General features: G+C 39.5%; 2 protein-coding genes across 2 annotated transcripts; both read right to left on the reverse strand.

Moving 5' to 3' along the window:
- On the reverse strand, window positions 7,545–10,427 carry LOC109233594. Its single transcript, XM_019399478.1, has 5 exons — window positions 10,124–10,427; window positions 9,283–9,470; window positions 8,854–9,171; window positions 8,061–8,178; window positions 7,545–7,726 (listed from the first exon to the last, which is right to left on the reverse strand). The coding sequence occupies exons 1-5, from the start codon at window positions 10,425–10,427 to the stop codon at window positions 7,545–7,547; spliced, it is 1,110 nt and encodes a 369-aa protein (XP_019255023.1).
- LOC109233595 lies at window positions 10,783–11,289 on the reverse strand. Its single transcript, XM_019399479.1, has one exon. It carries the CDS (start codon window positions 11,287–11,289, stop codon window positions 10,783–10,785), a length of 507 nt encoding a protein of 168 aa, XP_019255024.1.

A 21,869-nucleotide genomic window follows, 5' to 3' on the forward strand; every position in this document is an offset into this window, starting at 1 on the left:
TGTAATACCCGAATTGAGTTCTGTGTTTAGAGAGAGAAGAAGAGCTGGTATTATTGATGAAAAATCAAATCACAAAACTATTACAATGCCAATTACTGCCTTATATCTACTGAGGGCTTAACAGAAAAACGGAGGGAAAGTTAGTTATAACTAACTCGGTGAAGCTCATATGTGGCAACTAACTTCTAACTAACTTGACAGCTGGAATTTATAACTAATATTGGAATTAACAACTAAAAGAATTACTCACTTATTATGCAATTATTCTGGATCATATCAATACCTCCCCCCCCCCCCCTCAACAATCATTGTCCTCAAGGATTAAAAGCTGGAAACTTGAGCTGGAATTCCTGCCAATCTTTGCAGATGCTATCTTCACGTGCTGTATTGAACCACTTCACTAGAATTTGGGTTGTCGCTTTACCATTCTTGGGGGCCAATCGTCTATCCAAAATAGCTTCTGGTTCGAGTAACACATGACCATGCTCAGCATGAACACTAGGAAGGGTTGGTGAGACTGTATGAGAGCCACACTTCTTCTTAAGCTGGGATATGTGAAAAGTGAGATGGATTTTTGAGTGAGCGGGTAGAGCCAGTGTATAAGCTACTGGTCCCACCCTTTGGGTGATTTGAAAAGGGCCATAGAACTTAGATGAAAGCTTCTGAAAAGAATGGCTTTTTAGGGAAAGCTGTCTATCGGGCTGCAATTTAACATAAACCCAATCTCCAACTTCATAGTTCCTATATGTTCTTCCTTTATCCGCTTGGGACTTCATTCTATTTTGGGCTCTCAGCAGGTGGAACTTGACTGTCCTCAATGTGGCCTCCCTTGCTGATCACACCAACTCTAGTCCTAAAAAGGATAAGCGGTCGCTGCAAATATAATCCGGTCTATAAGTCCGGAGTCGAATCCCACAGAGAACTAAGGCTTAGTTATATTTGTTTAATATCACTAAGAAGACAAATTTGAACAATTTTCTAAATTATAAAGATTGAGATTTATATTTCTAACTAATTAACTAGCAAATACTACAAAGCAGTAAAACTATCAACTAACGAAACAAAGGGTTGGAGACTAAATTAAGGAGGTCTAGAGTTATGATTTCCCCAATCGTCGGAATCCTTCTAGCTATGTTCCCTACAATTTCGCCAATGTATTCTCTACTGATCATGAGCACTTATAGGTGTTGTAATTCTCTCTCGAGCAACTACAACAATTTACTAGACATATTCTCTCGAACTACGCTAGTTGGCTTTATCTAACCGCTCATTATGACCACGTCAAGGCTTTGCTATTTCTAAACCTGCCTTTAAACCCGCTGTATTGATTTCTCACATACATTAGGAGTGGCGTTGTTCAACACCTACCTAAATATGTACTCTCTCTCGAACAGTACACACTAAATAGGCAATCAATTGATGGCCATTCAATCAACAACAACAAATACGTAGTTGAACAAGTAGAGAAAACCAACGGCTCAATTATATAAAAACATAACAAGTATTTATCCTACAAAAGGTTCCATCAAAACCCTAGAAAACGAATTAGCTATTCATAATAGTATGTAAAACTACAATACTAAAATTCATAACCAACAATGAAAGATAGGAAGAGGAAGGAAAAACTCGTAGAAGAATTCCCCGCCTTGCTCCTATTGCGTCTCTGCCTCCTTAGGTCGATTCTGTGTCAAAAATTTGTCCAACCTCCTCAAAATACCGTTTCTCCATGTATATCTACCAAGTAGGGTCGGGCCCAAACAATTATAGCTTCTCCTACGCGGAAAAGGATAATTTTTCAGGTCTGGACGCTCGCGGTCGCGGTCCGGGCGCGGTATTTTTCCAGTGCACAGCCTCAGTCCACGTCCAGGTTCGCTGTCACAGTTTCAACCGCGTTTTTCACCCTGTTCCGTTTGGAATATGGAAAAACGTAAAACATGAAAGTTGTAGTCCTTAGTTAGCTTTCCAACCATATATATTGTGGTGCCCAAATGGAGTTCTGAACGAAAAGTTATGTGCTTTTTACTAGACAGTGCGCAATATGCCTACTTGATTCTTCGTTTCATTGCTCTATCATCCGTTGATCCCCGAATACGGTCCCGGCTTAATTCCTTTGGCTTTTACTCAGACTTCAAAGCTCCAAATCACTTGAATTCATTCCATAACATCTATATAGCTCGGAATCACTCCTACAAGGCATACACAATTAGTGCGAAACACTAGCGATTAAAGCGCAAACTCAACTAAAGTGCAGTAAATTAGAGTGTAATAATCGACTAAAATACATAATTATAGCCTATTATCACTTGCCTGTAGGCTTCTGTCTATCACTTCCAGTTGAGAGTCAAGTGGCATATAAGGTAACAGAGGGGTGGTTTCTAACCATAAACAAACTCATAAGGTGTCATCTTGATAGCTGAATGGTAGGCAGTGTTGTACCACCACTCTGCCAATGGTAGCCACTGGGGCCACTCTTGAGGTCTATCACTTATCATGCATCTCATATAACACTCCAAGCATCGATTTACCACCTAAGTTTGGCCGTCTGTCTGAGGATGATACGCAGTAGAAGTAAGCAAGGACACCTTCTGCAATTTAAACAGCTCCTTCCAAAATTTGCTGGTGAAAACCACATCTCTGTCAGATACCACAGACTTGCCCATACCATGGAGTTTAAACACATTATCCATGAACACCTGGGCCACCTCTAATGCAGTATAAGGGCGTTTTAAAGCCATGAAATGAGCAGCTTTACTCAGCCTCTCCACTACCACAAAATGACCTCCTTGCCTTTAGCTTTTGGTAAACCCTCAATGAAATCCATGGAAAGATCTTGCCATACCTTGTCAGGAATAGGTAATGGCTGTAGCAAACTTGGGTATGCTACATTCTCATTTTTACATCTCTGGCAGGTGTCACACTCTCTTACAAAAGTGTAGACTGTTTGCTTCATTTTCCTCCAATAAAAATCCTGCTTGAGCCTGTTTAAAGTAGCAGAAATGCCAGAATTCCCTCCTATAGAACTGTTGTGATAATAAGCTACCGGCTTTCTTCTCAACTCTTCATTGTAGCCCACCATAATTCTTCCTTTTCTACTCAGAATTCCAGCCTAGTATTTGCAGTATGGTTTGGTTGGTGCAGAGTTTTGCAATTTCTATAGAAGCACTTGTAGAATAGGATCTTGTAACCAGGATTGTTTAACTTCTTCTAACGGTTCCACCTGAACTCCAGAGATACTGCAAAGTTGAGTTGGTTCCTCTTTACTTGATAAAGCATCTGCAACAATGTTGTCTTTCCCCTTCTTATAGGAAATAGTATAGTCATATCCGAGTAATTTGACTAGCCACTTTTGTTGGCTAGGTGTTGTTATCCTCTGCTCCAACAAATACTTTAGGCTATGATGATCAGTCTTGATGATGAAATGCCTGCCCAATAGATTAGGCCTCCACTTTTGCACATTTGTTTTGCTTAACAAAGAGTGTATTAGTTCTCAAGATCTCAAAGGTTTTCTCCAAGTGTATCAAGTGATCATCCCAAGAAGAGTTGTACACCAGTATATCCTCAAAGAGAACCAAAATAAACTTCCTCAGATAAGGGAGGAAGATCTGGTTCATCAAGCTCTGAAAGTGGATGGGGCATTGGTTAAGTCAAAAGGCATTACCAAGAATTCAAAATGGCCATGGTGGGTTCTCAAGGCAGTTTTTGGAATGTCAGGTTCCCACATCCTGATTTGATGGTAGTCTGACCTTAAATCCAGCTTAGAGAAAAATTTGGCACCATAGAGTTCATCTAATAGTTCTTCAATTACTGGTATAGGGAATTTGTCTTTGACTGTGTGGTTGTTAAGCTCCCTATAACCAACACACATTCTCCAGCTCCCATCCTTTTTCTTCACCATAACAATAGGGGAGGAATAATGGCTTGTACTATTCCTTATCAACCCAGCAGTCTTCAACTCTTCAATCATCTTCTTAATCTCCTCCTTCTGTATAGTAGGGTAACTGTAGGGTCTAATGTTGATAGGGGAGGTGCCTTCCTTCAATACAATCCTGTGATCATGTTGCCTAGGTGGTGGAAGGCCTTTAGGAACATCAAACAAGTCACTATACTTCTGCAATACCTCCTGCAATCTTGACTTGTCCTTCACTATTTCTATATGAGCTTGCAATTTCCAGAAACTAGCCCCAGGTTCAGGACTGGTGGCAAACAATCCTACTATCATCATGGACAATTCAGCAAGTTTAGCTAAGAGTTTATCCATCTTTCCCTGTTCTACCAGCTTCATAGCAGGAGGTTGTATCCCTTTCAATGAGACCTTTTGCCCCCTATATGTAAACTCCATTTTTAGCTTCCTGAAATTCCATAGAATATCTCCCAGTGTGATCAACCATTGCACTCCTAAAACCATATTGCAGCCACCCAAGGTAAGGTCAGCATATCAGACATAAACTGAGCCCCTTCCATTTTCCAGAGGAATCCTTTGCAGATAAAGTTGTTGTGCATTATGTTGCCATCAGCTACTGACACAGCAAAAGGATGGATCCTAGTTAAGTGGCATCCCGATCTCTTTGCAGTGTTGAGGTCCATAAAGTTGTGAGTGCTACCTGTGTCAATCAGGATCTTGATAGCCTTCCCCTTCAGTGAACCTGTAACCCTCATAGTTCTGAACATTGTTCTAAAATCTTGAGCACCAGTCATAGCATGAACTGAAACATGAGGTAAGATGGCTCCTTCATTGTCAACCTCAAATTCTACCCCTTCCATACACAGGAATTCAGAGGGATCAAGCATTACATCTCCCTCTTCACCGTCATCTCTTACCCCTTCTGGTTCCTCCACCTCAATAGAAAACAACTGCCTCCTTTTTTAACACACGTGTCCAGGGACATACTTTTCATCACAATAGAAACATAACCCTCTAGACCTCTTATCCTCCATTTCACCGGGACTTAGAATCTTTGGATTTTTGTAAATTGGTTTAACAGCTCCAGTAAAAGAACTCTGAGCTTTTTGGATAGATAGGTTTGGCTTAGAAAAGGCTGATTGTTGTAATAGTTGGTGTTAGCAGGGAGATATCTCTGGGTTGGTCTGGGATTAGAAAGAATTGGTGTACTTTTTGAAGCATTTTTTCGGATTATTAGTGTTTGTTCTTGGATTTTAGCTAAACTAATTGCCTTCTGTAAGGATCGAGGAGCAAACATCTTTACAGGCAACCCTATCTCAGGTTTCAGACCTCTCAAAAAGCAACTAACAACATATTCTTCATTTAATTCTACTTTAGTTAATAATTCATCAAACATATCCACATAATCTTGTACAGAGTTTACCTGCTTGAGGTCTTTCAAATCTCCCATTGGGTCATCGAATAACTCTGAACCAAACCTTGCGTACAAACATCTCACATATTCTCCCCAGCTAGGCCACTCCCTCAACAATCTGGTTTTCATAAAAACTTGATGCCATTGAAGGGCTTTGCCTCCCAGTCTGCACGAAGCAAATTTCACCTTAGATGCTTCTGGGTTTCATCTACTTCAAAGAACTGCTCACACTAATACAACCAATCGCGTAAACCAGTGCCATCGAACTTTGGAAATTCCAGTTGATTCCTCCTCGTAGGCAACTGATACTCTTCTTGGCGTCGACCTCTAGCAGCTGCAGTTGTATTTTCCTCCTCTGTTCTGGGATTCACTTGTGGTCTTTGATTCTCCATAGTGGTCAAGAGGATTCTCTTAAACTCCTCCATCGACTTCGCAAGCTTCTCATCCATGTTCCTCTGTAATTCTTCCATGGTTCCAGTGATACCTTCAAAAGATCCTCGAAGACCATCATGATCTCTTCGAAACTCTTGTATTCTAGTGTTGTGCTCCCCCATTTTTGCTTCCCATATATCCAAGGATCGTGTGTTGATACCAATGATAGCAACTAAAGGAAATTGAGAAAAGAAATAAGAAATCCTAAAGAGTAAGGTTGCATAATTGCTCTTGAACAGACTTCTGTAATACTCGAATTGAGTTCTGTGTTTAGAGAGAGAAGGAGAGCTGGTATTGTTGATGAAAAATCAAATCACAAAACTATTACAATGCCAATTACTGCCTTATATCTACTGAGGGCTTAACAGAAAAGGGGAGAGAAAGTTAGTTATAACTAACTCGGTGAAGCTCACATGTGGCAACTAACTTCTAACTAACTTGACAGCTGGAATTTACAACTAATATTGGAATTAACAACTAAAAGAATTACTCAATTATTATGCAATTATTCTGGATCATATCGCAATGTTTCATCTGCTTACGCACATGTTACATGGGCAAAATGAGGGTACAATTTGAATAATGAGGATACACACAATTGAGTTAGTTGGGACATTGAATTTTGGATATCATATGGTTAAATTAAAAAATGAGGGTACAATCTGGCTATAATTTAGATAGAACTTACCTACCAACAACTAACAAGAACAAGTGAGTTCTTGTTAGTTTTACTGGCGCAGACGTCCAACTGGTAGGTTCAGGATATGAGAAAAATCTATTCCACCAATAAGCTTTCAGATTTTGATATTAAAGTTGGACCCACGATTTGATTATTATAATTTTTTTTCTTCTCTTTTTATTGTTCTTTTTAGTGTGTAGTTTGTTGAAATGACCGTGTGAGGGTATGACTTCTGACATCATGCTGATGTTGACTAAAGTGAATTTTCTGTCCACAACAAATAAAAGGGAAATTAAAAAAAAGTAGTCTTTTGCTAATTTGTCTAAGAAATGTAAACACACCCTCAAAAGTCATAAAATCTTATTTTAGCATTGAAATATTTCACCATTTTGAGAATTAGAATGTGAAGAGAGAAAAGAGGAGGAGATCTATGGTAAGTATTTTTTTTTTTTTGGGGGGGGGGGAAGGGGGGGAATGCGGAAGTTCACTATAAAATACTAACAAGTTGTTAAATTCTCACGATTGAGCTGAAACAAATATCAGATTTGGAGAAGAGAAGAAGCATTTCGAGAAGAGAAATCAGAGAATGAAATATTCATCTTCAATTATATCGGAGTTACACTGTACAACTCTATATAACTAATTTTTACTCTAACCAAATAACTAGTGCCAACTCATGGTCAGTTGTACAATTAACAGACTACTATGCTAACTACAGTTACAAGGTGAACTAACTATAGTTAAGTTAAAACACACGTGAGGTAAGGCATTGCATGCGTAGACACATACTTTACACCCCCCCCCCCTCCCTCAAGCTAGGACTACTGAAGATGTTCTTCAGTCCTAGCTTGGACACTAAATAATCATGTTGAGATCGCCCAAGTCCCTTGGTTAGCAAATCAGCTTCCTATTCTGCAATAGGTACATAGATGGTACTAATCAGTCCCTATTGAACCTTTTTCTCGAATAAAATGGCAGGCAATATCAATATGTTACGTGCGATCATGAAACACTAGGTTCACAACAATTTGAATAGCTGATTTGCTATCACAATAGATAGGAACAGAAGAAGGTTGAGGGATATCCAACTCCTTGAACAGACTAAGAATCCAAATCACCTAAGCTATTGTAGAGGCCAAACTCTTATACTCAACCTCTACTGGGCTGCGAGAAATAGTTGACTGCTTCTTGGACTTCCAAGAAATCAAGGAGCTACCAAACTTGACAAAATACCTTGTGGCAGACCTGTGTGTGTTGGGGAAAGCAGCCCAATCAGCATAACAAAAAGCTGAGAGAGAATCTGAGCAGGTAGCACTCAATAAATACCCAGACCAAGACTAGACTTAACGTATCTCATGACCCTCATAGCAGCCTCCATATAGGAAGTCTTGGGTTTATGCATGAATAGATTTAAGCACTACACTGCAACTGAAATGTCAAGACGAGTAATAGTTAAGTAGAGCAATTTTCCCAACAAGCTCTAATAGGGGCCAGGATTAGAGAGTATAGAATCACGAGTAGAAGCTATATGATCATCAAATTTAGTGGTATTTAATTTGAGGTTCTGCTCCATAGGGGAATGGACAGGTTTGGACCCTGCTAACCCAAGACCAAAGATCAACTCCAAGGCATACTTTCATTGGTGCATGAAGATCCCCTTGTCACTCCTAGCAAAGTCAATGCCCAAGAAAATTTAAGCTCACCAAGGTCTTTGACTTTAAAACTGGACTGTAGATCATCCTTGGTCTTGGTCTATTGTATCAACAGTATATCATCATCTGTGATCAATAGGTATCAATATAGATTAAAACCACCACCAAATTTCCTGCCACTCGCTTGATGAACAAGGAATAGTCTATGTGGCTCTGTGTAAAACTAGAATTCAGCAATGTTGTGGACAATTTGATGTCCCACTAGAAACCAGCTTAAGTCCATAGAGTGACTTAAGTAGTTTGCATACTAAGGACGTATCGGTGGAATCATTGAACCCCTGTGGAACTTCATATACACCTCCTCAAAGAGATCACCTTGCAAAATTGTATTGTGCACATCCATTTGATGGATGTTCCAATGTTTTGAAGCTGCTATGAAAAGCACACTCCAGACGGTCACCATTTTACCACATGTGAGAATGTCTCTTGGTAGTCTAAGCCTTCTTTCTGATTGTACCCTTTTGCCACACATGTGGCTTTGAACCTTTCAACTTCACCAGAAGCCTTGTATTTGATCTTATAGACACATTTATATTTAATAGTCTTCTTTCCCTTAGATAGAGGAACAAGATCCCATGTGTTATTGTCTTCTAAGGCCTTGATTTCATAATGCACAGCTTCTACCCACCTCTTATCTTTAATTGCCTCTTGGTAAGTCATTAGTTCTACACAGATAGCTTTGATATTTAGGTGCAATGTGATCATCGGTGAGTACCTCGGAAAGAGGGTATTTGCAGCAGCCAGCAGACTTCCCCTTGGTAGGCTGAACATAATCCCGCATCCATATGGGAGGTTTAGACACTCTCCCTGATTTCCTAATCTCCTGACCATATGTGTTTGGATAACAACCTAATGCTGGAATATTAGCAAGAGTGGAATCAACATGTATAGAAGCACCATTAGGAATTGTAGTAGGTACAGTATTTGTGGAGTGGGAAGTCTTGGGTATATTGGAAGAGCATGGTGCTGATTGTGTACAAAGTTCCTTGTGTGGAACCTGTGTTGCAATTGGAGCTGAATTTGTGATAAAATCCTATTCAGGAACATGAGCAGAGTCCAGAAAAAAGTCTGTTGAACTAAGGTCCAGTGATTGGAAAGGAAACACAACCTCATAAAAGACTACATCTCTACTAATGAAGAAAACTCTGTGCTCCAGGTCTAACAGCCTGTAACCCTTCTGGTGTGCTACATACCCCAATAGAACAGACCTCAAAACCCTTGGCTCAAAATTATCATGCTTGATTATGTTTGTTGCAAAGCACAGGCATCCTACCACTCTCAAGTGTGAAATAGATGGTTGTTTTCCATGTAGCATTTCATAAGTGGATTTGCCTGCAAGAATTGAGGAGGAAATCATGTTGATGATGTAAACTGTTGTGTCAATACAATGGCCACAGTACCTAACATGCAAGTGTCCATGGAATCTGATAGCTCTGGCAGTCTCAAGTATATGCCTATGTCTTCTTTCAACCAACCCATTTTACTGAGGGATGTATGGGCAAGAACTTTGATGCACGATGTCATTAAAAAACTCCCCTCTATTATCTGATCTAAACACCTTAATTTGCTTACCTTATTGTGTCTTGACCAAAGTAATAAAAGTTTTGAGTAAGAAGACCACATCAAACTTTAGTCTCATAAGAAACACCCAAGTCCATCTAGTGCAATCATTCACCAAGGTAAGGAAAAATCTCATTCCATTATGAGTAGTAACTTTATAAGGACCCCAAACATCTATGTGTACCAAGTCAAAACTAGATAAGCTTCTACTCTTACTAAGTAGAAATGGTATTCTAGTTTGCCTTGCTAGTGGACATATTTCACACTTATTCAACCGATTGTTACAAGAGAAACTGGTGTCATTCAGTAAGTTAGGAATTTTCCTAAGAACCTACATTGGGACATGTCCTGTTCGTTTATGCCATAAGTCTACACCTGTCCCATGAGTTGCTGCAAAGGCTCGATTCACTTTGTGTCCTATATACGAATCTCCTTCACCTTCCCAGACAAGAGGTCCTGAAATACACAGCATTGTGGAAAGAATGTGACACAACATTTCAAGTCCTTTGTCATCTTAGACACTGGCAAAAGATTGAACTTGAAAGCTAGAACACAAAGAACATCTTTAAGTGTACCACCTCCCGTGAGCTGACATTCCCCCATATGTGAAATAGTGGCTGAATCTCCAGTAGGTAATCGAACATGTCCTGTGCTTCCTACTGATAGTTTATAATGTAATAAGCCTTTAGTATCAGTCATATGGTTCGTAGCACAGTATGTACAATCCATTTACAAAGTACCATATTCTCACAGAACTTTACATTGCCACGGAAGCATTTACTTGCCATGTGAGCACTGACATCTCCAACAGAGTTCTTGTTTAACAGTTGTATAAGTTGATTGTACTGATCTTTTGTGAAGAACTAGGTTGGAACAGCTGCATTACTCATTTGTTGATTAGGCATTGGTGGGGTCTGAGACTGTTGCCCTGATCCTTCTAGCAAAACTACATTCACTTTTCTCTTTAGCTTGAAATCTGGAGGATAACCCACAATCTTGTTGCAACTCTTCTTTAGGTGTCCTGTTTTTGTTTTACAAAAATAAAATTTTATTAGTTTATAGCAGTCTTTTCTAGTATGCTCTTTTAGGTGACAAAGGTCACATTCCAAACTATAATTCCTTCTTTTTTTCCTGATTGTGTAGTAAACAGAGCAGTAGGCTCAATGTTTCCCGCATTTCCATAACTGCTACCAGTGATCATGCGCCTGCTTTCATCTTGAACTACCATAGCATAGGCTTTGTTGATAGACGGCAAGGTAGGCATTAAGAGGATTTGGCTTCTAGCTTGTTCAAGGCTATCGTTTAATCCCATGAGAAATTGTAATAGACATTGATATTCCAACTGTTCAACATACTCTGCAGCTGGAGGTGGAGGCAAGATGGAATCATACTCTGCCCATAGGTCTCTGAGCTTGGTAAAATATGTAGAAACATAAGAAATTCCTTGAGTCATTGTGAAAATCTCCTTGTGCAGATAGTATAGCCTCAATCCATCGACATTATCAAAGCGTTCCTTGAACGCAAACCACACTGTACGAGCATTAGACGAGAAAAGTACTCCAGTTATCAGATCCTTGTTAACATTGCTCATTAACCATGAGGTTACAATCACATTGCATCGATTACATTGGTGTGTTAACTCAGATCCAAAGTCCTCCTTTGAAGTCGATCCGTCGACTAGACACATTTTTTTTCCTAACAAAGCAACCTTCATCGCACGACTCTAGAGAGTGTAGTTCTCCATTCTAGTTAGCACAAGTCCTACAGACAAAGATCCAGGTCCATCAGAAAGATGTAGATATAGCGAGTGATTGTGATCGAGAATTATAGATCCCCGACCGTAGTAGCTCTGTTGTTCACAGTACTGCTTGATTCATCAGAAATAGCCATGAATTACGGCAAATCAAAGTACCAAAAAATTGCAATTGCACAAAATTAGGGTTCTAGAAAACAAAACTGAGTGAATTCTCTCGAATTTTCTTCAATTGCTCAAAAATTTCCTAGAATTACTCGATCAGTTGCTCTGATACCATGTTAAATTCTCACAATGAGCTGAAACAAATATCATTTGGAGAAGAGAAGAAGCATTTCGAGAAGAGAAAGCAAAGAATGAAATCTTCATCTTCAGTTGTATCGGAATTACACTGTACAATTCTATATAACTAACTTTTACTCTAACCAACTAAGTAATGCCAACTCATGGACAGCTGTACAATTAACAGAATAATACGCTAACTACAGTTACAAGGTGAACTAACTACAATTTAGTTAAAACAGACGTGAGCTAAGACACTCCATGTGTGGACACATCCTTTACATAAGTTAGTACGATTATTTAAAATTAACACTGAAAAATTTATTTCTAAAATTGGATTTGAGGGCTTCAGTCTCCCCTACCCTTTATTTTTGCCACTAATGTGTTGAAAGTATGTTCCCATTTCCCAGCATTATAATATTCTTAAATTAAAATATGACTATTTTATTATTGTGTAGCGTGTTAAAAGAAAACACACGCTAAACAAATTTTCGTTAAAGTCGTTATCTCCATAAGCTAACACATTCACAGTTAGACAACTACCCACAAAAAGAGAAAAACTTTTTAAAAACTAAACGGCCAATCTATCGTCTTTTCTGAGAGAATGCTCTTCTCTGCATACTTACAATTTGAATAATAAAAAATGCTCATATAATGATCTCATGTGTTATTTTTTTTACTGATCTAAAAAAGCATATAAATACAATAGCATATATAATAGATTACAAAATCAATTCTCCGCTATTTTAGTCATATTCGGGCCCGTTTGTCCATAAAAAGTTTCTTTTTTTAAAAAAAGAAAGTGTTCAAAAATGTGTTTGTTGTAAGTTTTTGGAAATTTTCAAAAATGAGTTTTTCAAAAACCAATTTCAAAATTTTTTAAGATTTTTTCCTCACTCACAAAACTGCAATATTTTTTTAAGTGAAATGCATATCCAAATATCATTTCAAATTCGAAATAGTATTTTTCAACTTAACTCCAAATACTACTTTTTCAAAAACTATAAATTTTTATGTCCAAACGCCTAGTTGATCGATACATTAATTTCCTTTTTTTTAACAGAGGAGAATTTTATTTAAAACAAGCTAAGGAGCATTAGTACATTGATCCACTGGATCATTACACAAAGCATTAATGCCATCTATAGCATTTAGATTACCAAAAGATGCTAGGGTTCTACAGGTGCTTCTAAGCACTAGTTTCCTACTACTGCCTCTATCTCTGTCCTCCAGCATCCTGGCCATGACATATGTGGGAGGTCTATCAAAATAAACTAACTTATTTATAAGAGTCTGCCTGGTAGCTTCCTTAGCCAGACGGTCTGCTACTTTGTTCCCTTCTCTGAAGCTATGCCGGACCACTATGACCTTCTCCTTCCCTGCCAGTAGCCACCTGCAGTTATGAACAATAGAGTCAAAAATAGTTTTACTATTTTCCAGGAATTGTAATACCTGTAATGAGTCGGATTCAATTTCCAGAGGAAGTAGGTTTCTTTCTAATGCGAACTTCATACTTTGCTCGAAAGCCAATAGTTCTGCATGGATGCATGAAGCTATGTGAACTCTCATGTTGAAGCCTAGTATCCATTGGCCATAATGATCGCGCACCACTCCACCTATTCCGCTTGTAACTTTATTATGAGCACCATCAAGATTTAGTTTGTACCAACCTATTGGAGGCTTCCTCCAATTTGTGCTGCAGCTGAGTCTAAGATCCTGGTTACTTTCCCTTTCTGTTAGGTAGTGAAATTCACTAACTTGATTGATGATACGTGGTAAGGATATGAGATTAGTAGTATTGTTTTCCAGATTACGGTTTCTATTTAGCCAAATGTTCCAGAGTAAGAAAGGGAACAATAGGTTCCAGTTGATGATGTTGGATGGAACCAAAGGGTTACTATTTTGGATGGCGTATAGCCAATTGATATTTTCACAGTCTAGAGAGTCATATCAACATTAAGGGATGTCCATAGATGCATGGCTACCTCGCAGTGTAGGAAGATATGGGGGAGGGATTCATCCCCTGACCTACACACAGTGCATGTTTTGTCTAAATTCATTCCAATATGATGAAGGAAGGAGCGTGTGGGGAGTCTATTGTGGCAACATTTCCAAAGGAAGAATTTAATTTTATTTGGGCAGTGAGCCTCCCATACCCATTTGAAATTGTTAGAGTTATTACAAGGAGATGGTACAGGATTCTCAATTAGGGAGTAGCATGAAGTCGTGGAGAAGGAGCCATCAGAATTGGGTTCCCGGATAAGGTGATCATAATAGCGTTCAGTGAGTATACAGATGTTGGCATTGTTATTAGAGACTTTAGCGGGGAGGATGAAGGATAGCTTATCGAAGGACCACTGATTTTCAAATCGTGATCCTTAATATTTACGGGGCTTTCTATACAGTTTCTTAGGAGGGGGGTGTTTGGGATCCATTTAGCGCTCCAAATGGAGAGTGAGGAGTTACTATGGATTGACCATAGGCTCCCTTTGTTACAGATGTGCCAACCCTTAAGAAGGCTATTCCATGTATAGGAATGCTTCGATTTTCTGTTATTGTTAATAAATTTCCGGGTAAGGATGTTGGCCCAAGGGGCAGAAGGAGAGTTAAGAAACCTCCAAGCTATACTAGTAAGTAAGGCTAAATTCTTGGATTTTGCTTTGCGTAATCCCAAGCCCCCTTTTATCCTTATTAGTAGTAATTGTTTCCCAGCTAATAAGATGAAGTTTCTTTTTGGAATCCGTTGTACCCCAGATGAAATCTCTTTGAATTTTGTCAATTGATTTAAGGATTTTAACGGGGAGAAGGGTATATTGCATCACGTGGCTAGGGATACTTGCTAGAGTAGAGCATGCAAGAGTAGTTCTACCAGTGATATTTAAGCAGCTCGATTTCCACATGGCTAATCTAGCTCTCATTGCATCAAGAACATATTGGAAATCCTTAGCTTTAGGGCTGGAGTTGTATATTGGGAAGCCAAGGTATTTTCCAAAAGAATCACATTTTTTAATACCAAAAAATTGGGAGATATCAGTGATGCAACTATTAGGACAACTTTTTGAAAAAATAATTTTAGATTTAACAAGGTTTATGGATTGTCCTGACATGTTGCAAAATTGATTAATACCATAGAGGATAGAGTTGCAAGTCTTACTATTAATGTGACCCATTAGGGTTAGGTCGTCTGCGAAGAAGAGATGAGAAAGGCTTAAACCATTCATTGATAGCCTAATAGGGTCCCACATTTTAATGTCTACTTGGTGATTTATATATCTAGTGAACATTTTATACATAGAATGAATATGTATGGTGACATAGGGTCGCCTTGCCTAATACCACGACTTGGGGTGAAACATCTTGTGGTTGTACCATTAACTAGCACGGACATAGTGCTAGTAGTAATGCAAGACATGATAACAGTAGTTATTTTTGGGGGGGAATTTAAAGTAAATCAACGTTTTATGGATAAAGGACCACTCAAGCTTATCAAAGGCTTTTTCTAAGTCAAGCTTAAGAATCATTTTGCCTTTCTTACTACTACTTTTTCTAAAATGGTTCATAATTTCTTGGATTAAAATAGCATTATCGCTAGCACTTCTATTTTTTAGGAAGCTAGCTTGAAAAGGACTAATGATTTTATCCAAGAAGGGTTTTAGTCTATTAGTGATGATTTTGGTAATCACTTTGTAAATTGTATTATAGAGACTGATAGGCCTAAAAAATTTTAGGTCGTTTGCAATGGGTATTTTAGGAATGAGACAGATGTAAGTGCTATTATTTTCCAATGGGATGTGCTGAGTAGCAAAGATTTCTTGGCAGTAGGTAGTAACACTGGGGCCAACTATTTTCCAATAATTTTGGTAGAAAAAAGGGTGGAAACCATCCTGTCCCGAGGCTTTATAAGGTTTAAACGAGAATAAGGCCTTTTGAATTTCACTATTACACATTGTTCTATTTATACTGGAAAGATCTACGTGATCTAAATTCTTTGGTAGGTTATACTTTGTTGAGAGATGGTGGGACGTAGTAAAGGCTTCCTCAAAATAATTTTGGAGATGGCTCAGAATTTCATTAGGATTATCAATCTAGTTTCCGGAATTGTCTTTAAAGTAGCTTATGTTATTTCTCCTTCTTCTATTAGTGGCACTAATATGGAAGAATTTCATATTGGCGTCGCCATTATTGAGCCAATTGACTCTTGATCTAAGCTTCCAGTAGTCCTCTTCTAATTTGAGGAATGTATTATAATCTTTTTATAACGAAGTTCAAGCTCTTGTAAAAACCTAATAGTAGCATAGTGGGGGGAGCACTGGATGCCCTTAAGTCTTGCTAATATTTCCTTCTTTTTCTTGAAGATATCCCCAAAGGTAGACTTACTCCAGTTTGTAATATTGATAACAAATTCGTGTGAGGCCGATTTAAAATTATTATTGGCCCAGTGAGAATGAACTAATCTAGTGAAGTCGGGGTGGGTGCACCAAATGTTTTCAAGCCTAAAAGGTTTTTGACTATGGCAACCTTTAAAGGAGTTCAGCTTAAGGAGCAAGCAATTATGGTCCGAATAGGTTTTAGGTAAGTGAGTTACTGAGGAGCCTGGGAAAAGACTTAGCCAATTTTCATTAGCCAAAAATCTGTCTAGTCTTTCCATGATAAGGCCTTTGTGCCTCTTTCGGTGGTTAGACCAAGTATACTTACATCCTTTGAACCCTAAATCGAATAGCTTACAATTATTGATATGGTTCCAAATCCTATTAGTTTTAGAGTGATTTATTGGCCTACCTCCAAATTTTTCAGATGACATAGTAATATCATTGAGGTCACCTCCTAATAGCTAGGGTCCATTGAAATTACTAGCAATATATTATAGATAATTCCACATAGACTCTTATATAGACATCTGTGCTGGCATAAATAGTACTAAGAAGCCATGAAAATTTGTAGGGGATTACCTCAAACATAGCATGGATTTCCTGGCCCCTTCTAGTAAAGTTGTTGACAGTAACCACTTTGTGGTCATAGAGGACAGCTAGAGCACCAGATTGGCCTTCAACGGGAACCTCAATCATTTTTGTGAAGTTGTAGTCGTTGAGAAGGCCTGCATGGGAGGACATCCTAGTTTTGAGCAAGGCTACTAAGCAGGGTTTGTGGGTATCCAAAAGATCTATAAAGTTCCTGTGAAAGTCTTCATTGTTTGCTCCTCGCACGTTCTAGAAAATGATGCCAGTAGCTCTATTCATCATTATTGGATTTTGGTTGGTTGGGATGGTCACTGCCTCCAGAGGGGGGTTGGGTTCGTTCTGCTGCATGGGACTAGGATCACTGCATTGGAGCCCATCGTTCGGTCCCTTGGTGGCCTTATGTCCATCGAGCATTTGAGCACTGAGGGAGGCCAGTTGAATATGAACTTATTGCTCATGTTTTCCTTGAAGAGCAGAACCTTTACCTCGTTTAGGTTTGCAAATTCCACACTCAGCTCCGTATTTAGGGGTTCCACTTCTTCCTCCTCCTCCATTTGATTTTCTCCTTGACCTTGTTCGTTAGGAGGTGGATTATTCTCCATCTGGTTTGGCATGTTGACTGGAACATGGTTTGCATGGGAGTCCCATGGAATGAGAATGGAACTGAGTAGAGAGATCTCCTCTGGGAGAAAGAAGGTAAGATCCAGAGTGTGAGGGAGTGGGATCTGAGGGTTTGCTCGAGGTGGGAGATTCCAATGGCTTTGCATGGATTGAAGCAGGTTGACATTCATAGATGGTGCAAGAGGCTGGAACACATTGTTGATCCAGTTTTGTGTCATGAAGTTGTTCATGGCTAACCTCACCCCCTCCGATATAAGTTGGGCCACGTAGGGGTGTTTTGGATCACTATGACTGTGTCCTAGCCATTGATCTCCATATTGAAGGAGATCGCATGGCCCATTAAGCCTGCTTCGATCCAGTTGAGTGGTTGGTAGTTTAGAGGTAGTGGTGGAGAGGTGTAGTAGACTGTTGGATTTGGGAGTTGAGGTGGGAGGGGGGGCAGGTTGTTCATAGTTGGACGAGGGGATTGACGGAGAACTTGGATGAGTTTATTTCTCCTTCTTAGTGAGTGTGGAATTCTTGGCATATTGATACTGTTTGGGACTAGAAAGGGGAGTTTATACTACTTGCACACTTGATAGGAATTGAGACACTTGATAGCTTTATAGGTTTAGGGTCTATGTGCATGGGAAGGGGATGGGGAAGCGTAACCAATTCATCTAGAGATTTAGTAGAGGCCACGTTTATTAGGATAGTGTCCAGTTGTTCAATATCTACTAAAGGAGTGGACAGGTGTTGTGGTAATGTCATCTTATTGGACGTTGAATCACCCAATGGGTAAGGTTGATTGGTGGAGTGGTGTGGGAGAGCCTCGTTAATTGGTTGATTTTGAGTGTAAATTGTATTAGACGATTGATCTTTGATAAGATTACTGCCTACCGGGGGATTATTGCTAATTGTAGGCCTAGCTAATGATTGGGGCGTGAAGGAGGGGGGTATAACAGCACCTTCCACGTGTAAGATAGATGGGTCCGTAGGGCACAACTTACCCTCCATGCATTGGTCAGTGTTTTCATTCAAAACCATTTGATCTTGGTTATAGGTGGAATCTGTGGGCGTTAAGGATAATGAGTGGAATTTGTTGGTAGTGGGAATGTAATTAGCTTTACTAATAGCAGATAAAGGGCTGTTAAAACCTTTGAACTTTAAGGATTTATCATAAGAATCTTTTTCTACAAACTTTAATTTCTGATTTTGAAGGAACTTACCTGTGTCTGCATTGAAGATCTTAACATTAATACCTGGTGTGTCTGATACGTTAACAACATTTAGTTTAGAACATGTGCCTCTGCTTTTGAGCCTGCTAAACGAAACTGTCTCCCAGCTTTCATTGCTTGGATCTTGATGGTTCTTCTGGGGACTCTGCGATTCCATTTCTTTTGGAGTTGTTGATGACTTGGAGTGAGGACAGTGTGGGCTGATATGACCAAGCCTACCACATTTTTTGCAGAGAAAATTCTCTCCTTCGTAATGGATGGACTGTTTATGTGACCCAATGAATATAAAGGATTTGACTAGTTGATCCATGGGGATTTCCACACATAATCTAGCATAACGACCACGTAAGGTAGCTGATGTGCATGCGTCGACTTTTAACAATCTCCCAATGGTGTTCCCAATTTTCCTAAGGATCACACCATCGTAGAACTCAGTCGGAAGGTGAGGAAGGCGAACCCATATAGCAATACTTAGGGGCTTTGAAGCTGATGCCACAAAGTTTGGCACCCACCTTTGGACCGAGAGAAAATGTCCATTGATGAACCAAGGACCTTGGTGTAGGGCTTTAGTTAGATTTTCTTCGTTTGTGAATTTAGCAACGTAGTAATCTGCACCCAAATCGATTAGTGGGAAGTTTTCAGATATCCTCCATTGTTCTTGTACCCTTCTCCTTAGGTAGTGGTGCATGATTCGCTTCCCTAAGAGCTTAATGATTACCGATTGTTTCCAAGGATCATAAATACGCTGCAAAACCTCAGTTGATAGGTTTACTTTATAGCTTTCATTTATAGAACCCATAATACTCATAGAGTTTTCCTTGGTGTAGTTGTGACGACCCAACCCGTCGTCACGTGTGTTACCGCCCCGTTTCCCACATTTTCTATTTCTTAATGCTTTAGTATCAGTATTAGATGTGTTAGAGTGGATTTGGATTGGTTCTAGAAGGAAATGAGTCACTTAGCCTCTTTAAGGAAGGTTTAATTTCGAAAAGTCAACCGGACATTGACTTTTGTGTTAGAGGGCTCGAATATGAATTCCGATGATTTGGTTAACTTCGGGGAATGATTTGTGACTTAGGAGTGTGATCAAAAGTGATTTTGGAGGTCCGGAGTCGAACTAGGCTTGAATTGGCAAAGTTAGGATTTTGGCGAATTCAGGTCGATAGGTGAGATTTTGATCCGGGGGTCGGAATGGAATTTCGAGAGTTGCAGTAGCTTTGTTAGGTGATTTGGGATGTGTGTGCAAAATTTCAGGTCATTCGGAGGTGTTTTGGTTGGGTTTTTGATCGAATGCGTGTTTCGAAAGTTTTGGAAGAACTTAGGCTTGAATTCGATGAGAAATGATGGTTTTAGTGTTGTTTGAGATGTTTTGATGATTGGAGCAAGTTTGAATAAGGTATTGGATCATGTTTGTGTTTTTGGTTGAGGTCCCGGGGGCCTCGGGGTGATTTCAGATGGCAAACGGGATGAAAATTGAAGTTTGGAGATTTGCAGGTCTGCTGGTATCTGGTATTTTCACACCTGCAGTTGTGGGACCGCCGGTGCGGTCGCGCAGAAGCGAAGGGAGGATCGCAGAAGCGAATTTCGGGCCTGAGTGCTGTTTCCGCAGAAGCGGTTGGGGAAGCCGCATCTGCGGCGGTTTTGGATTTCTTAAGGAGATTCCACAGAAGCGGATAATTACCGCAGATGTGGTAGTCGCAGAAGCGACAAAGGTACCGCAGATGCGGAAACAACTGATCAGAAGAGGTTTTCATTTCCTTCGCGAATTTTGAAGGAGTTCATATTTTAACTTCGGACTTGGGGAGTTTTTGGGCGATTTTGAAGAGGAAATTCAAGGACTTCGATCAGGTAAGCATCCTTGGACTTAGAACATGATTTTTTCATGCAAATACATGAAATTGGACTGAAAACTCAAGGAATTAAGGTCAAAAATGGTGGCTTAGGGCTTGAAACCTAAGAGAACAAAAATAGGAATTTGAGGGGTCATTTGGACTCCGATTTTGGTGTTCTTTATATGTATAGACTCGTGGCGAAATAAGGAATCCGTTGATGGTAAATTTACTAATTTTCGAGAAGTGGGCCCGGGGCTCGGGTTGTTGCTAATTTCGGGAATTTCACTATTTTTCGATTGTTTTCGATTGGGTATTGTCTCATTAGCATATTGTGATGTATTCGTTGTGGTTTTGGTCAGATTCGACGCACGAGGAGGTTAAATCGAAAGGCAAGGGCATAGCAAGCTAGGGCTTTGGCTAGCTTGAGGTTAGTAATAAATGTAAATGCTGTGTTGAGGGTTTGAAACCCCGAATTTGCACAATGTAGTGCTATGTGAGGTGACTTGTACGCCGGATAACGGGCGTGGGGTAGAGCACCGTCGGAGATTGTGACTTGGTCCGTCCCGCTTAATAAAATTACTACCTAATTGATTGTAGTTTTTGTGATATCCTTATAAAAATGGATTAATTATCATAATTGGGCTTCATGCCAACTACTTGAATCTTTCACAGATTATTTTTACTGGTTTCTTATCATATTTCTAGATATTGCACTCAGTCCTGGTATTTAACACTGCTTTTGTAAACTTAGCCATTTTTCTAAAAGTAGAAACTAAAGTAATATTTTTAAATGAAGTTTGGGCTGAATATTTTTACATTATTGTGCTGAAAGGCTTATGTGATTTGGGACTGAGTATGGGATCGGAATGCACGCCGCAGTGGTATGATATTGGTATTGATATGAGGTCGAGGGCCTGTTTGATGCCACGATATGGCTTATTATTGCGCTTGGGCCGTAAGGGACCGCTCCCGGAGACTGCACACCCCCAGTGAGCGCCGTCGATGTTAAATAAATGGAGCGGGCTGCACGCCGCAGCGGGGTACTGGAGAGTACCGGTTTATGTGTTGCACTGCATATTTTAATTGTCATTTATTCTTTATCTGTAGTGGTATTATTATAATTGTCTTCGCTGTTTTACCGTATTTATAGCTTTACCTTGTGTTATTTGGGATTTCTTATCCTCAGACTTTATTTATATTTATTACTTTCTGGGTTGGAAGTACTCACAATACTCCCTGCACCTTGTGTGCAGATCCAGGTACACCACAGGGTGAGTGAGGATTTGTTTAGCTGAGCAGCAGTATCCGGGAGTATCGAGGTAGCTGCAGGGCGTTCGCAGCCTTATCTCTCCCATCTATCTTTATCCTTTATTTCGCATTCTTCCTAGACATACTTGTGATAGGTGAATATTCTATATTAGAGGCTCATGTTCGTGACACCAGATTCTGTGGGCTGATTAGTATTTTATTTTATTTTGGGGTTTCGAATGTTAGAAATTGTTTCAAAA

The sequence above is a fragment of the Nicotiana attenuata genome, chromosome 10 (genome assembly GCF_001879085.1).
Source record: "Nicotiana attenuata strain UT chromosome 10, NIATTr2, whole genome shotgun sequence".
NCBI lineage: Eukaryota > Viridiplantae > Streptophyta > Magnoliopsida > Solanales > Solanaceae > Nicotiana > Nicotiana attenuata.